The sequence below is a fragment of the Parus major genome, chromosome 9 (genome assembly GCF_001522545.3).
Source record: "Parus major isolate Abel chromosome 9, Parus_major1.1, whole genome shotgun sequence".
Classification (NCBI taxonomy): domain Eukaryota; kingdom Metazoa; phylum Chordata; class Aves; order Passeriformes; family Paridae; genus Parus; species Parus major.
This window is the reverse complement of record NC_031778.1, coordinates 15,516,410-15,532,862: the sequence shown is the minus strand read 5'-3', so window position 1 is coordinate 15,532,862 and position 16,453 is coordinate 15,516,410. Positions and strand designations below refer to the sequence as shown.

The 16,453-nt window shown below is 51.9% G+C and overlaps 1 protein-coding gene across 5 annotated transcripts in view; it reads left to right on the top strand.

Moving 5' to 3' along the window:
- RUBCN (rubicon autophagy regulator) overlaps positions 1 to 16,453 on the top strand; it is a 29,821-nt gene that overhangs the window by 9,650 nt on the left and 3,718 nt on the right. For 3 of the 5 annotated variants that reach the window (XM_015637548.3, XM_015637544.3, XM_015637549.3), the window contains exons 2-21: positions 1,226 to 1,379; positions 3,180 to 3,263; positions 4,165 to 4,324; positions 4,498 to 4,604; positions 5,165 to 5,305; positions 5,523 to 5,679; positions 5,908 to 6,456; positions 7,008 to 7,052; positions 8,230 to 8,325; positions 8,499 to 8,614; positions 9,086 to 9,287; positions 9,635 to 9,736; positions 10,519 to 10,593; positions 13,258 to 13,318; positions 13,843 to 13,975; positions 14,320 to 14,465; positions 14,786 to 14,850; positions 15,399 to 15,637; positions 16,034 to 16,095; positions 16,286 to 16,439. In XM_015637548.3, coding sequence (XP_015493034.1) covers positions 1,341 to 1,379; positions 3,180 to 3,263; positions 4,165 to 4,324; positions 4,498 to 4,604; positions 5,165 to 5,305; positions 5,523 to 5,679; positions 5,908 to 6,456; positions 7,008 to 7,052; positions 8,230 to 8,325; positions 8,499 to 8,614; positions 9,086 to 9,287; positions 9,635 to 9,736; positions 10,519 to 10,593; positions 13,258 to 13,318; positions 13,843 to 13,975; positions 14,320 to 14,465; positions 14,786 to 14,850; positions 15,399 to 15,637; positions 16,034 to 16,095; positions 16,286 to 16,439 — 2,733 coding nt within the window. In that variant the 5' untranslated portion in view covers positions 1,226 to 1,340. The remainder of the gene's footprint in view (positions 1 to 1,225; positions 1,380 to 3,179; positions 3,264 to 4,164; positions 4,325 to 4,497; positions 4,605 to 5,164; positions 5,306 to 5,522; positions 5,680 to 5,907; positions 6,457 to 7,007; positions 7,053 to 8,229; positions 8,326 to 8,498; positions 8,615 to 9,085; positions 9,288 to 9,634; positions 9,737 to 10,518; positions 10,594 to 13,257; positions 13,319 to 13,842; positions 13,976 to 14,319; positions 14,466 to 14,785; positions 14,851 to 15,398; positions 15,638 to 16,033; positions 16,096 to 16,285; positions 16,440 to 16,453) is intronic. The other 2 variants (XM_015637545.3, XM_015637547.3) reach the window with 2 other exon arrangements.

Genomic DNA, 16,453 nt, shown 5'->3' with positions numbered 1-16,453 from the left:
CAGTAGTGAGCAAGTCTCAAAAAGAGAATATTGGTGAGAAAAATCTTTGTTTTAATTACCAGAAATATGCAGCCCACACTTTGATCCCCAAGGGATGAAAATGAGAGCAGTTTTAAATAATGTTATTTATTTTAAGTTTTTTCCTTTTTTTTCCCATTGTGCTTTGGAAATCCAGTTTGGCTTTGGCTGTGGGAGTGACTAACTGCTGAAACACTGTCTTGTTTCTTGCCAGTTAAAAACCTGAACTTTCATGTTAAGGTGTCAGTTACGGTGCTTTTGTTACAAACTCTGCAGAGACTTTTTTTTTTTTTTGCTATTTACATTCCTAACTGTATCTTGCAACATTCCTGTTGTTCTGAGAGGGTGTCTCCTATTTGCATTTGTTTTTGACAGCTGCTCTTCATCTGGCAGCATTGTCAAGCAGCTTGGATGGGAACCTCAGTCATCCAAAGCTTCCTTCCCCAAAGCTGCTTTTGCATAGTCAAATGATGTTACCTCTCTGCACCATCGCTCCTGCTTTGTGGTAGATAATGGTGATTTCTTGCTGTATGCAGGGCAGCCAAGGGGGATGATACTGATGAACTGTTGTGCACTCTGGAGTTCGCCAGCAGTTTTTTAATGTCTGTCCATAAGATGATAATGTTTTTGCAAGTTATGCCTACAGCAGGTCAGCTACAGAGAGTGGTACAGCTGGAGATGCAGATGAAGTGTCACCTCCCTGGGAGAGGAGCAGCTCTGCATCCTGACAGGGCTGGAGCTCTCAAGGTGGTGTGCACTGCTCAGGGAGTGCTGCTCTGTAAACACAGGGTCTGCTCAATGTGGTGGCCCTCACACCCTTCCATACAGCTGCTGTGCTTCTGAGGGGCTGCTGCTCTCTTAGAGAGAACATGTCAGTGAAGCAAGAGCCTGCTAGAAAGTGAATCCCCAGCTTTTTTCGCCCAGACTGGGCATGTGGTACATTACAGGAGCCATCAGTCTGTTTGTCTGTCTCCTGGTGGTGGCTACCACTCAGAAGAATCGTTACAATATGGCTTGTTGTCCACAAACCATGTGTGGGAGACCACAGGGATGCACTAAGTGCTTCAGCTCACCTTTGCTAGCCCCTGGACCACCAAAGGTTTCAGCCTGAACAGTTTCCTTCAAGAGAGTACAATACCATGTTCCTGTTGTGATGTTACTTAAACCTTGCTGTATCTCTGATATATGTTGCTGTGTTCCTCTGCAGGAAGGAGCACTGGAAGCTCCTTGGCAACCTGAAGACCACAGTGGAAGGTTTGGTGTCTATAAGCAACCCAAATGTCTGGTCCAAGTATGGCGGCTTGGAACGGCTCTGCAGAGACATGCACAGCATCCTCTACCATGGGCTCATGCATGACAAGGTGTGACTGTCCTGCCAGCACAACTGACTGTCTGTCTGTCTGTCTGTCTGTCTGTCTGTCATGGCCTCAGTGCCTGTCACAAGCAGGTGCTGCAGCTCACTTTGGTGCTCACAGCAGAGTGGGCACAGTGCTTGTAACAAGGTGGGAAGTGATCCAAGCAGGGACTGAGCTTGCCTGTTAAATGCTGTGGTTGTCAGAGGGACCTGGAGTTCTATCTCATCTACTTTCAGTATGGTTTTCCTGAGTACTTGTGCCCCCTGTGCTGAAGCCAGCCCCTCTCTCCTTTCTTTCTGCTGCAGCCAAGCGATTAAATTCCATTTGCAGTGAGTCAGCCCCGTATCATCTGCACTTGGACAAGTCCCCAGCGAGGCCTGGCAAGAGAAACCTCGCATCTTTACTGTTTCTGGTTAGCTGTGTTAGTAACAGGAGCTGGCAGCCAAACCCATGCTCTGCGCGAATGGGATCACTCTTTCCAGGCTCTTGTTGTGCCTGCAGTTGCTCACCCAGCCTTCTCCCCTTCCATGGCTGCCTGGAAGAATTTCTCTTTCCTGCTTGTGTGCAGAGGCTTGAAGATCTCCCCTTCAGCTTGCAATTACCAGCACAATTAATTTACAGTGGAAAAATGAAGCAAGGCTGCAGGGTTTGCCTGGGGACAGGCTTCCCATCAGTGGCTCTGCCACCCAGAGAGAAGAGAAGAGCAGAGAACAGCACATAGGAGCCCCAGGCAGTTTGCATGGGCCAGCTGGGTTCCAGATCAGGAAAACTGCATCTATGCAGTGCTGCACCCAAGCTGATAAACTTCCAGGAAGCACCAGACTGGCAGGTTGTCCGAGCAGGGAACTTTGCTCCCTGAATTTATTAAGTTTGCAGACAGCATTAGTTGAGGTGCTGCTCTGTTCCTGTTAGTCCCCAGCTGCATGGACCAGGGACCTTCTCTGGGAGATCAATAGAGAGAGGAGTTACCTTTTCCATGTGAGGAGTGCAGTGTTCCCTTCTGACAGACCTGCTATTCACAGGCTTCTGGAGTGAGGTTTAAATGATTTATGCTTGTCTGTCTGTCGGTAGCAGTTTATGCCAGACCTGCAAAGCAGGATGGTGTGTTACCTTCCTCAGTGCTTTTACTATAGGCAAAGACAGCTCTTCTACTCAGGAACATCTCCTCTCATCAGGCATGTGTGACACCAATCAAGCTATAGGAGTTGCAAAAGGAGGCCCATAAAAATACAGCTTCCTAACAGCAGTTGGCTCATAGCTGCTCCAGCAAAACATTTCCATTTACTTTTTTATTTTCTTGGCAACTTTTTCATCTACAGTTGGGAATTAAAAAGAAAAAAGGTAAAAAAATCCATATGTACACATTAAGAAAACTAGGGTTAGAGGTTTTTAAACTTTTGAATTAATTTTATTTGTTTGTCCAGAGAACCAAGTTCAGTCTAGAAAACTAAAATTGTCGTGTTAGTTTTCTAGTCTTTTAAAATGCCCTGCCAAACCAAATAAACCACCAGAACAGAAGCCATTCCTCTGTCACTTGCGAAAGAGGAAATAGCGATGGAAGTAAAAATAATCAGATTTTTGGTGAAGAGACACTTTTTGGGTCTGTGTTTACGACCAGTAGGGTGGAGAGGAACACAGAAACTCTGTTGCAGTTCCTCTCTAAAGGGAAGAATAACTTAGAAAACCCCTCATTGTCTGAATAAATCTGAGGCAAACAGCCTGCTGTGGCAGCAAGGGACTAATTGGGGATGTGCTCATTTAACTGGCACTTGGGAGGTGGTACCTGACTGTGCCTGTCCTGGGCAGGTGTGCTGCAGACAGAAGGATTACTGGCACTTTGTGAAGGACATTCGCTGGCTGAGTCCAGGCTCTGCTCATCATTTGGAGAAGGTGGGTTCTGGTGGGGTGGTCTTGTGTGCCCAGTGGGAGGGCAGAGGGCAGCTGGGCTGGAGCCCATGGGACAGCAGTGCCTGGGCTCTTGTGGTTAAAGTGGCTCCATGGCTTGTGGAGGCTGACACAGCTGTGGTTTTGGGTACAAGCTGTGTCCTGGGACCTCAGTGTGGCTTGGGCTGAGACAATTGGCTGCTTATTTCTCCCAGGCCAGTCTCCAGGTCTGCAGGGCGGGGTGCAGCAGGCATCACCAAGGGAACTGGCACAAGCAGTTCTTGTGTATGTGCAGGGGTAATTCATGTGTCTGTGCAGATCTCTAAGGGTCTGGGCTGTCCCATTTTCTGCGTTGTGACTTCACCATGCATTTATTCTCCCATTCCTTACGCCAGCTGCTGGCATATGGGGATGCTGCCCTGTGCTGACACCCATGGTTCCTGCTGTGGATAGGTACGAAGGGCTGGCCACTGGTGGTCCCTGTGTCCAGCCTGCTGCTGCGGGATCAGGGGTGTAACTCCAGTTACTGCAGGCTGCAGCAGCTCAAGCATTGCCATAGCCTTTCCCAGTTAATGTGTCAGCAGGAAAATGACTGTCACCACCGGGGTCAGATGGGATTTGGGAGCATGGGGTCCCTCCAGGTCATGGGGGAGAGAGTGTGCAAGAGAAGTTCATTGTGCTGGTGGCTCTCAGAGGACTTTGGTCACTGGCTGACCTTTGAAGCATTGTTCCTGCCTGGTGCTTTTGCCTCCGTGGTGGCTGGGGAGCTGCTGGGACATGCCCTCTTTCCTGCGACTGGCATGGGAAAGCTGCTGTTATCAAGGGGACCAAAGCCAGGCGTTGGAACAAGCCCCGGTCCCCTTCTTGCCTCTGCTTGCCTTAACCTGTGCCTGACATCCCTTTCCAGTTCATCAGCCTGCAGGAGAGTGGCCAGCGTGACCCCGAGGGCCCAGGGGACCAGGCCATTGCGCAGCTGTGGCTGCAGCACAGCCTGCAGTGCCACTGCCTGTCAGCGCAGCTGAGGCCGCTCCTGGAGAACCGGCAGTACATCAGGAAGTTCTACACAGGTAAAGAGCAATGGGCCTTTTCCTTCTTACTGGGAAAATATCTAGCTGGTGGCATTTCAAAGCTGTGTGGGAGTGAGGGAGGACAGCAGAAATGTTGGTTTGCATGTGAGCAACCGGTTTGTCAAACTGTGTGGGTGAGAGGGACTCCCTTGAGCAGCATTTTTTCTCCCCAGATACTGCCTTCCTGCTCAGTGACGCCCACGTCACGGCCATGCTGCAGTGCCTGGAAGCTGTTGAGCAGAACAACCCCAGGCTTCTGGCTCAGATCGACACTTCCATGGTGAGTTGAGGTCCCAGATTTTACATCTGGCTCTCCCCAGATGCCAACTGGTTGTGGCTGCTCCCTCGAGGTCACATTCAGGGCATGCAGAGCCCTTGGACAAGGGGCTGGACTTGGAACTAGTAAAAGTTGCTCGAAGAGGGGAGGAGAGTGGGGAACTGGTCTTTGTCCTGCCAGCATGACCAGGGTGGGTGAGATGGCTGTGTGGAGCCTGTAGTGGGGCACTTTGGTTCATGCTTGCACCAAGGATTTGAGTAGAGGACCTGAGGACCAATTTCTTGTAAGAGACACCTTTAAAGCTCTCTCCAACAGTCCCAGGCTTCAAGGCCAGCACACAGAGCTGCCTGGTCATGAGGGACAGTCACCCTCTTGAGGGGATGGGCAATGCCTCAGGACACCTGGGTGCCTACTCCTGCTCATTATGCCAGTGACCCTCTGTGCAGCCCTGTGCCAGCTGCCCTCTCTCCAGAGGAGGGAAACAGCAGCTGCTTTCTTTGCACAGAGTCCCCAGAGGAGAGCAATTAGTGAGGCTTCGTTAAATGGGGGCTGTGTTCTTTCAGCTGGCCGGCACGTCACTGCCGTCCCTGTGCGCGTCAGACCCTTCTGCTGGGACAAGAGAGATGTGTGATCACAGTGGTGAGGGACAAAAGAGCCGTCTGCCAGGAGCGCTGGGCTGCCTGGATCATTTCACTGAGAGCCTGGTAATTTCCCAATGGGAATCTGTCCCATAGCTGTGAACAAAGAGCTGCTTCCCTTCTGTGCTGCTGTGTTTTTCCCTCCCCACCCTCGTGTTCCCAGGGCTGCCACGTCGTTTGTGGTTGGTGACCAGGCATTTGAAGGCTGATCCCTTTCTGTTGCTGCTCTTTTGACATGTAGCACCATAGATGCTGATGTATTGATGGTGTCACCTCTCTTCAGCTTACCAGGAAGAGTGACAATCCTTCTCCAGTGACAAAGAGTCAGAGCCTGACTGCCCTCCCTGCATCCCCGAGTGTCCCTGCTGCCACCTGCACACAGCAGCGCTGCTTTGGGTCCTTCTCCAGCCTCCAGCATCCAGCCTCCTCTGGCCTCCCAGGTATCAAGGCTGGGTTGGAGAGCTTAGGGTAGACCAGAAAAGCCTTTACCTTTTTATCTGCCTATGTATTTGTTGGTGTGGATGGGTATGGAAGACTTCCGCCCATGATGGGAGGGAGGGATTTGCCGGTGGTGGGTGAGCATGTTGGTGTGAAGCCACGATCTTATTGCCACAGGATATGTCTCCTTGTGCCAAAGTGTGTGAAATCATGCTCCTGCCTCTGTCCAGACAGGAGACCAGTGAGTTCCTGTGGCAGCTCCAACTCCAGCCAGCCCCAGGAGCGCTGCCCGTCCACCCGGTCCTCCTCCTTCAGTGAGGGCAGGTCCCCTCTGGAGCAGCCCAGCTCTGTCACCCGCTTCCACGTCCCCTCACCCAAAGACCCCGTCTTTCCAGCCAGCGAGATGAGCTCCAGCACCACCAGCCAGAGCGAGGACACTTGGACAGGGAGTCAGGATGATCCACAGAGTGATGTTAATGACGGGCCGGAGTACCTGGCCATTGGGAACTCGGGACGCCGGGGCCGGGCATGCAGCAGCACCAGCACCAGCAGCACCAAGAGCAGTAGCTCCAAACTCTTCTCCTCCAGCAGCTCCCAGAAGCTGGACTCAGTATCATCCCTGGGGGAGCAGGGAGCAAGTGGAGGTGGCAGCAGGGGCCTGAGCCTGTTGCGCCGGTCCAGCTTCTCAGAGGGACAGTCTTCAGCTCCACAGGGCATCCTCAAGAAGAGCCACGTGCGCTCACACTCTGACACCAATGTGACTTCTGGGAAGTTGCACGGTAATGGGACAGCTTTTCTGGGAAGCCATTTGGGCATGGGAGTCCCTGGTAACAGAAGGCTGATGCTGGCCACCCCCTTGATTGCATGGATCACGTTGGAGAGAGGGACAGTGGGCAAGTGGTTGGTCTTTTCCCTTAGCTTTTCAGCTCCACACTGGAATGATGGGATAACATCTTATTTCCTGGAATGCCCTGGGCTGGACTGTTACTGGTATTGCCAGCTTTTACTAAAATCTTAGAAAATGGCAGCAATGCTGTGGCATCAGCTGTTCTTCTCCACTGGCCTTGCTTGGCTGGGATGTGGGACTGGGGCCTGGGCTCATCCAACTGGTAGGATGTCATCCCACTGGTGACCTGCTGGGTTCTCTTGTGGTCTTGAGTGTGTAAATACATGGGGCTGGGGAGAGTGGGGTGTGAGGGGACAACCAGTTTGTGGGAGTTTGCCCTGATGCTGCCTTCACTGGAGAAGTGGAGGTCCTTGCTGAATAGTAACTAGTATGTCTCTGTTTTCTCTCCCTTAATGCTGCCCTTCTCCTCCTCTGTCTGCCCAGGAGGCCTCAGGGATATCACCATTATAATAGAAGATCCAGTGGCAGGTTTGGGAGACAGTATAAGAGCCCTTCATTAGTGACCATTACATCAAGTTCAGGATTGCCGTCAATCCATTAGTGTTCATTAAGAAAACCAAGAAACTCTTTCTTTCTTGTGTCCCAGCTGATGCTTTGAAGTGTGGTCTGGTTTATGCATGTGACCTGACCGAAGATTCCAGCTTGGTTTGTGGAAGCAGTGGACCAGACCCAGAAGTCTGTCCAGCTCCCCTGCATGGCATTAGGGAGTGCTGGCCTCCAAGTCTCTGAGCTGCATCCCCTGCCCTTCCCTCCATCCACTGCCTCAGAAGCCAGGAGAGGTTTCATCTCTTACCTAGAGAATAAGGGCTGGCAGCTAACCAGGCATGGGCTTGAACATCTAATTTTTCCTGTTATTTCATGGATCTGTGGCACAGGGAGGTCCCTGTATCCAGAGCTGTATGCTTCTCTCCCACTCCAGGCAGGGTGTTTTCAGTCTCCTTCAGCAGTCCTCTGTCACCCAGCCACTCCATTCAAGTGCTCCCTGGGGCCATGGCTCTCTGTAGAGCACCACCTGTTCTTGGTCTCTGCTCAGGCCAGCTCCTGGCAGTCTCCACTGGCTCGGTCTGGCAGGGAGTTGCACTACAGTGTGTGCATGGGGCAGAGCCCTGCCCACAGCCCGTGTAGGTCACCTTGAGTGCTGTGTGTGGGGAGTCCTGGCTTACAGTGGAGCAGGAACATGTCCTTCAGATGTCTCCTTACACTGGTGTCCAGGCTGCTTTGCAGGGCAGAGACCCCTACAGATCCTTTGACTGCTCATGTTTCCCTGCGTCTCCTGTTCTTTGTTCTGGGGCATAACTCTGCCCTCAGAATGCTCCCTCAGGAAGAAAGAGCTGGCAAGAGGTACTTGCTAGAGCCTGTTGTGTCCCCCAGTGCTGCTCTGGGGTAAACTGAGGAAGGCTCAGGATGTGATTGTTCCATGTCTCTCATGATCTCTCCTTCATCCCCCTTCTCTTGCCTGAAATGCCTTTCTAGTTTTGTCTCCTCCTGGGCTTGCCCTCAGCTGTGGCATGGAGCAGGAAGATGTCTCTTTATTTCATCCATTTGTGCCTGTGTGTGTGATGCCGAGCCCCTTTCATTTCACCCTGTGCAGTGGCAGGGTGCCTCTGAGGTACTGAGGTGTGCCTGGTGTCATCTTCCCTTCCAGAGTCCCATGGTGATCCAAGTGGAGGGAGAGGGCCCATCTCTGCTTCCACACAGAGCAGTGAACTGAGTACACCCAGCTCCCTCTACATGGAGTATGGTGAGTACAGTCAGCCTCAGTGGGGACACTCAGCCCTGCTCAGGTTCCTCCATGGGCTGCAGTGGCCTCAAGTGCTGGCACCTGCTTGTGGGATGCTGGCAGGGTGCTGGCAGGGCTTGGTGGCATGGAGATAGCAGGTCCTTCCCTCATACCTGTGTCCCTTGCTTTTCTAGACTCTGGACAGTACCTGAGCTCGGGGGAAGGGATGTTCAGGAGACCTTCAGAAGGGCAGTCCCTCATCAGCTATCTCTCTGAGCAGGACTTTGGCAGCTGTGCAGACCTGGAGAAGGTGAGGGAAGCAGCAGCAGCCTGTGTGCATTGGGGAATGTATCTTACTGCAGGCTCAGGGATACTTCTGTCGTGGGGACGATAATGTGTGTATTGCCTGTTGTAGAGCTGTGCACAGAACTCCAAGGCTGAGCTCCTCAGTGGTGCACAGTAGCTGGGATTTGTCTATCTGTCATATACATGGCAGCTTTGCAATATGTTAGGGCCCCTTAGGGCTGTGTGCTGCCCCTCCAGAGTTGATGTGTTGCACATCCTCTTTGTAGGATGACTCTTGTGTTTTGTGGGTATTCTGATGCCCAAGAAGGCTTTGTTTTCTAGGTCCTTATAAAAGAGTCGTATTTTGACAGAGATTAACATCTTTCTGCCACCATCCATGAGTAATAAGCTCTTTCCTGGGATACGTGGGGAACAAAATTTTACCAAGTCTTGCTAGTGTGTCCACGCAGAGCCTTGAATGCTTTTGCTCTTGCAGGAGAATGCCCACTTCAGCATCTCAGAGTCCCTGATCGCTGCCATTGAGCTGATGAAGTGCAACATGATGAGCCGGCAGCTGGAGGAGGAGGAAGAAGACAGTGACAAGGAGATCCAGGAGCTTAAACAAAAGATTCGCATTCGGCGCCAGCAGATCCGCACCAGACACCTGTTCCCTACCTGCCAGGAGATGGGCTCAGACAGTGGGTGATGTGTTCTGGGCTCACCAGCTAGTGGGATGTGGGTTTTCTGTCCATTGTCTATCCTATAGCTGCCGGCCTTCCTTCCCAATTCCTTGGAAAGAGTTAAATTGCTGCCAAGGTGGTGCCAAGATTAGTGAAACTGCTGCTATTGAAGACCATAATGTGACAGATACCATCCATTGATAACACTGCTGGTCCTGAGCTATGGAATGTAATTTCATATTGAACCCACAGTGTTTTCCATCCTTGAGCTCCATCCCTCCCTTATCTAACTCCATCTCCCATAGCTGTCAGTGGCCTTTTGGAGCAGTTCCACTGATGACCTGGCTGTGATGCCTTTCTCCCAGGTCTCGTGGCAACAGACAGCGGGTCCCAGTTCAGCTCCCATGGCTCCATGCGGCTCTCTGACTCTGGCTCTGCAGAGGATGTGGAAGAGTACGAGATCCGAGGTAGGAGGGAATGGCTGTGTTGCCTTCTTTCATAGAAACAACTCCCTGGTGTGGTTGTGTTTGGATCAGTCCTGCTGAAGAGGACCCTGTCCCTCTGGCCTTCAAGATGGCTTTTCCCAAACAAGTGGCTGAATTCTGAGTATAAGCAGAGCAATCAGTTTCCCTCATGTGGTAGCATGACTTTCCTTCAAAATCTTCTGTAACCCTGTCACATTCTGTGCCTCTGGCTGGTAGGTGGTTTCTGTTTCATTCCCTGGTACACACAGCTGCTGTCACAGCTAGAGAGGTGGGAGAGCTGCCATCCTCTCTTCTCCTCCCCAGGCAGAAGGAGCCATAGCTCTGACCACTTACCTCTTGGATGGTGGGTATTGGTCACATCCTGACCTGCAATGCCTGTGGTGTCTGCTCCTGGCAGCTTGGGTGGCTGAGCTTGTCACCCACAGGAGACCAGTGCAAGTCCCTGGGTATGCATTTCTTCAGAGCCTCATTCATCCTCTGAAGTGGTGACTTACTTCTCAGCAGTACCTCCATCTCTCTTACTTAAAAGAAGATGGAGTTGTACAGTCTTGAGCTTTAAACTGTTTGTCTCCTGACTGTTGATAGCAACTTCTCCTTTCAGTCCATGAGGGTAAGGTTTTGGCTCAGTTTTGTAGCCCACGGAGGAGTGTGTGAATTCAGTTCTGGGCTCTCCTCGTGTGAGTGCTGCTCTTGTTTTATGCCCTTTCTCTCTGGCCTGGCTGAAGCACTGAAGTCAACTGTTTTGTCATCACCATGTCATACAGATGGTAACGATGGATCTAACCTGATTCAAATGTCCAAGAACGGCCTCTCAGTGTCAATGGCTTCCTTGTTCTCAGGTACCCTGCAGTGCTCCCTGGGCACGCGCGCGTGTGTGTGCAAGGTGTGTGTGTGTGTGCACGGGCACACTTCTTCAAAATCTGCCTGGCTTCAGAACTGGGAATTAGTTCCAGTATCATGCAGATGTCAGCAAGGAGAGCTGTGGCAGGATGATGTGGCAGGATTGAGTGGAGCGGATGCAGAGGAGTTCTGCTGTGGGCTCCATCCCCATTTTTCCACGCAGTATTTTGGATGTATCAAAAGTGCCTGCTGTGGTGAAGACCTGTCTTGCCTGGGGTAGGACTTCACAGCACAGTGAAGCTCTGTAGGCCCAGTGAGCCTGGGCTGAATGAGAGCAGAGTCCTTCAATGTGGGACCAGGTCTCCATCCCAAGTGCCTTGGAGAGCATTATCCTGCTTGACTTGGCAGAGCTGGCATGTCATAGCTTTGATCTGAACCACAGACTTCCTGTTCTGCTGAGACTTGACTTGGAGTGGAACCCTTCTAGAAAGAAGTTCTAGAGAGAGAATTAGTGAGATCAGACAGGGCACAGGCAGGTTGTTCATGCTGGAGGTCCTAATCACTGGGATCACATGCAGCTTAGTGTTTTTATTGTTTACAGTAGTACCAGGTAATCCTTCTGGTCTGCTGGCTGTGTTTAAATAACCTTCATATGCTCCCTGTTTGCTTTAGCAAGGGAACAGCCTGCTGGGCTGCTGCTGATCTCTTCTGTCAGGTGTTCAGAACCAACATGTTACTCCTGATGGGCTTGCTGGTGCTCAGATCTTTCCTTGTCAGCCCTGTTGTGTTCACAGACCAGGCTGTGATCCTGGCTGAAGCTTGGCACATGGGGTGTGGGGTGATGTCCTTAGATTTGAGGGCTGTTCTCAAACTTCCTGGGGACTACCCCACTTGATAGCATTGGCAGCAGAGATGTTTTGGGTAACTAATGAGGATTTGGGGAGCGTTTGCAGTTGATGTTGGGAAGTGAGCGGTGTCAGGGTCGCAGTGCTCCCTTGGAATCCTAGGGTCAGATCTGGCTTCCTTTGCCAACTCTGAGACCATGTCACTGCCTGAGTGTGCTGGCTCTGCCTCCCCATAGCACCTGGCCCATTCTGTGCTGTGTGTGCCCCATCTGCTCGTGTTCATCATAGTCTAGGACCATGCGGGACCTTCCTGTGCAGAGCAGAAGGCACCAGAGCATGGCAGTTGTGTCTGGCTGGTGCCCTACGAGGTTGTGAGGCTGTTTGCCTGAATTTCTTGTTTTCTGCAGCTGGAATTCAGTTTGCATGACATAGGTACGTGGATTCCTTAACATTAGGATGCTTTCCTGTGCCTGTTTTAGCAATGGATGTCAAACAATGAGTCCAAGCTGAATTGGTCGAGTCCAAGCTGAATTCCAGTAGTGTGAGTCTGTAAATTTGCAGGACTTGCTCCCTTTGTTGCTAGGGCAGTCTGTCTCTCTGTAGAAAAGCTTGGGGCAGGGGTACACTTCTTGCTCAGCCTGTGATTCCCTTGCATCACAGGCTGTGATTCCTTTGGCCTCAGTGTGCAGTTTGTGCCTGGCTGGGATCGTGTGGGCTCTCTTCAGATTTGTGTTAGTCAGCCTGCTTGGGGTACAGGAGCAGGAACCCTGAGCTGTACCTCCCCATGCCAGGCACTGGGGCAGGGGAAGCTACAGGCTTTTGTTTGGGGGTGGTGTGGTCACTGCAGACCATTCCTAGAGCTCCCCAGAGATACAAAACAGCAGACCTATTGGGATAAAGGTTGTGGCTTTGGTCACTCTTCTGTCCTGACCTGTAGTACTTTCCCCTTGCATGCCTTCTTCCCTTTTCTGGGAGCCTTATCAGCTGTGAAGCAGTTTTCTGCCTGCTTCTGTCTGCGCTGTACAACTGAAAGTGTCCTGACACAGGAGTCTTGTACTGTTGAGACAGATTCCCTGTTAGGGTTTAACCTGCTGGAGTGGAAGAAAGATGAGTGGTGAAGGTACCACTGCCTGGTACCTGAGCTTCAGGGCAGCCCAGGGCACTTGGGGAGCTGATGGAGGGGTGTAGGGAGCAGGACTGCAGTGTCCTGCACCTTATCTTGAACCCCTCTATCCTCAGGAGATGAGTCTGTGACCTCTGCAGAGGTCATGGATGCTGGCCCTTTCTCTGCAGGGATGCTGGTGTGTCTGGGCAGTGCTGGGCACAGGCTGCCAGCCCTGGCTGTGCAGTCTCTGACAAGCTGTCAGTGTGACAAATGTCTGATCTTACAGGTTACAGTCAAGTAGAGAAAAGGGCTCTGCATCCCATTGCTAATCCTTTCCAGCATCTGTACTGTGTGTAGAGAGCTACTAAACCTTCTTGCTAACCCTACAGTCCTGCTCTCCAGGCTCCTGTGTGTGTTCTATTTCAGGCCATGTTACTGCTAGGACTTGGTGTGTGACCTGTACCAGCAGCCACTCCCCCCAAACTTCAGGCTGGCTGTCCACAGCATCCCACCATACCTTTCCCTTGTAATCCTGACAGCTGACTGATTAGACTGACACCCCTCCTTGCTGCTCAGTACCACTGGTAGAAGTTGATGCTGTAGTTCACTTGCTTTTCAACAGCTTGATGAGTTTTACCTTGGAGCTTTGGTTTGAAATGAGTGTATCCCCCTGCCCTGTCCCATCTGTTCCACCTTGTCTGTTTGTGATTCAGATGCAGACATCAAGAGGAACCCAGACTCCAGCAGGAAGTCCTTTCTCTCCTCAGACTCCATGTACGTCTTGAACCTCATGGCGACACATATTGGTACCATGTTCTCCTTCCTACCCAGCTCTGCTCTTCCATGTGCATCAGCTTCTGTCTTGCACTGGAGTAGATATGTGTGTCCCCCCCTCCCTCCTTGGGGACCCCTTTGCTTCATGTGGTGAAGTACAAAGCTGTGTCCATGGTTGGCAGCTGCTTGGGTGAGTTCATACTGGGAGGGCAGTTGTTTCTGACTTATACAGGCACTGGCTGTCACTTTGCAGCTTCCCTTGCAAACAGGCACAGGTTTTGCCAAGTGGCTTAAGTTTTGCTTGCTCTTCTGAACTGTTGTTCTGGTGCCATTAGCCAGCTTTGCTTGGGAACAGCTGCAAAGACAGAAATCAATAATGTGTATTAATTTTAAGCCTGTGTGGCAGTGCAGAATTAAGGTACCAGAGTTGAAGGGAGGGTCTTTGACTTGAGCTGGGACTACCATGGGGCTGCAAGAACAGCACAGCTGTGAGATCCAGTATTAACCATTCCTTTGCTGTCTAGATCCCACTCCTTCCTCAATTCAAACTCGGCAGAGGCGGTGGCCATGGGCTTGCTGAAGCAGTTTGAGGGCATGCAACTCCCAGCTGCCTCTGAATTGGAGTGGCTGGTCCCTGAGCATGACGCCCCACAGAAGGTAAGGCTGTGAGTTCCTGTCACTGATTGCATTTGATCTTCCCTGAACCCTTGCCTTCAGGGCACTGCTGAGGGGACTTTGCCTATCCCAGTGCTCCCTGTGTGGAGCTTGAGAAGGGGGTTTGTCTGGGCTTTGGAGATGGATGCAGCCAAGCAGGGCTGTTCCACTGCAGCCTCCTACAGCAGTGTCTGGATCCCTGGGGACAGCCCTTCTTCAGCCCACAGTTCAACTGGTGCCTGGCACTTTTCCAGAGGGCTGCAGTTACAGGTTTCTGGCAGTCCAGCGAGGTGCACTGCCTTTGCAGTACAAGATAGGGATCTGACCCTCTTGCCTGCCTCTCCCAGCTCCTGCCCATCCCTGACTCTCTGCCTATCTCTCCGGACGATGGAGAGCACGCCGACATCTACAAGTTGAGGATTCGGGTGCGCGGAAACCTGGAGTGGGCCCCGCCGCGACCGCAGATCATCTTCAATGTTCACCCAGCCCTAGCGTAAGGACCCGTGTGGCTGGGGGCTCTCAGGGGACCTGCCCTTTCCATCGCTTTTCCATCAGCACCAAGGTTGATTATCCTCTGGTTGCTGGGGTTTCCCTGCTCTGAGCCTGGTAAATCCACAGTGGTCACCACTGTGAGGTGGTGAGATGGAGCCAGGGCCTGGGGTTAGTGCCTTTGATGTGACCCAGGACACTGCAGGGCTTTTTCCCTTGGATGTGTTGTCCACATAAACCTCTCAGGCCTGTGCTGGTACCCATCTTGTAGTGCCAGGTGCTATCAGGGCTGGGTCATGCATATTGTCTTCTGTCTCTGGGCAGGAGGAAGGTGGCTGTGGCCAAACAGAATTACCGGTGTGCAGGCTGTGGCATCCGGACTGATCCTGGTGAGTGCTGGGAGCCTGACCTATAGCTGGAGTGTGGTTGGGAAGAACCTGCAAACAAGTGGGAAGATGCTGAGTGAGTGGGTGGTGGTAGAGCTCAGTACAAGGTCCCTGGAGCAGTGCTACCTTGCCTTTGTCAGCTCTGTGGTGCACACACATTGGTGTGCACTCTCCACAGAGGAACCTCCTCTTCTGGCAGTCACAGAGCTGGTGGAGGCAAAGAGCCACCAGCCTGTCCTTTAGAGGGCATTTCAGATGCTGACTCTTGTAAGGCCAAGTCTTCTGTTGGGTCCTCAAACTCCCAGCAGGTTCTGCAGCTGCAGAGCTCTTCCCTGAATATGTAGGTAGATGTGGCTGCATGAGACTGGACTATTGGTCCCAAAGGCTTCTGTGGTCAGAGGGTGCTTTCAGACCCCAGTGCTGAGTGCTCTGGGCTGGCAGAGATGCCAGCAAGGCAGAGTTCCTTGCTTGTTGGAAATGCTGAGCAGTGTTAGGAGTGCAGCAGAGGCTGTGCCTGGGCTGACCCTGCCTGTCTGCCTGGGTTTGACCAGATTACATCAAGCGGCTGCGGTACTGTGAATACCTGGGCAAGTATTTCTGCCAGTGCTGCCACGAGAACGCCCAGACCGTCATCCCCAGCCGCATCCTGCGCAAGTGGGACTTCAGCAGGTACTATGTGAGCAACTTCTCCAAAGACCTGCTGAGCAAGATCTGGAGTGACCCACTCTTCAACGTGCAAGCTATCAATCCTGCCCTGTACCAGAAAGTGAAAGCTCTCAACCAAGTGCGGGTAAGACCCTTTCCATGCCTTCCCGAGTGGAGTTTGGGTAAGGTGGATGGCTGCCAACTGTGAACCCTATTTCAGGGAAGCTGGGGAGAAGAAGATATTTCAGTTTTGGAAGCTTAAAACCTCATCACTGTGTCTTTCCATTTGCCTCTTCTGATTTCTTCAGTGGCACAGGAATGTCAAAAGGAATTTTTGGCTGGTATCTAGCTGGGCTTCAGTTTATCTCCTGGAGCACATGACGATGGTTGTGCTCGCCTTGCCCTGTGTGATGTAAACACTTTGGAAACAGGAGAGCAGCAGCTGAGCAGCAGTTATTTCAGCAGCACAGGGAAGGGACCAGACCTGTTGGCTGAGGACCATGCTCTGTTTATTGATTCTTTGTTCCCTCTTCCTCTGCAGCTGCTGCGAATCCAGCTTTTCCACATGAAGAACATGTTCAAGACGTGCCGGCTAGCTAAAGAGTGAGTTCTGGGCTGTTTTGCTGTCCTGGTTCTGTCCCCTGGCAGTTTGCACTGGCAATCTGTGCAGCTTCTGCATTGAGTTCTGGAGAGAAGGAGGGCTGGAAGGGAAGGGAGAGAAAGAATAAGGAGTGAAGCAGGGAGTCCTAGTGGAGTCGCTTTGCTCTGAGCTCTGGTTTCTCTGTCCTTGCAGCCTCCTGGACTCCTTTGACACAGTGCCTGGCCACTTGACCGAGGATTTGCACCTCTACTCGCTGAGTGACTTCAGTGCCATCAAAAAAGGGGACCTGATGCCTCGCCTGACAGAGCTCCTGAAGGCAGGCAGCCTGCACGTTGACAAGTGCATGGTAAGGTCTCCTCT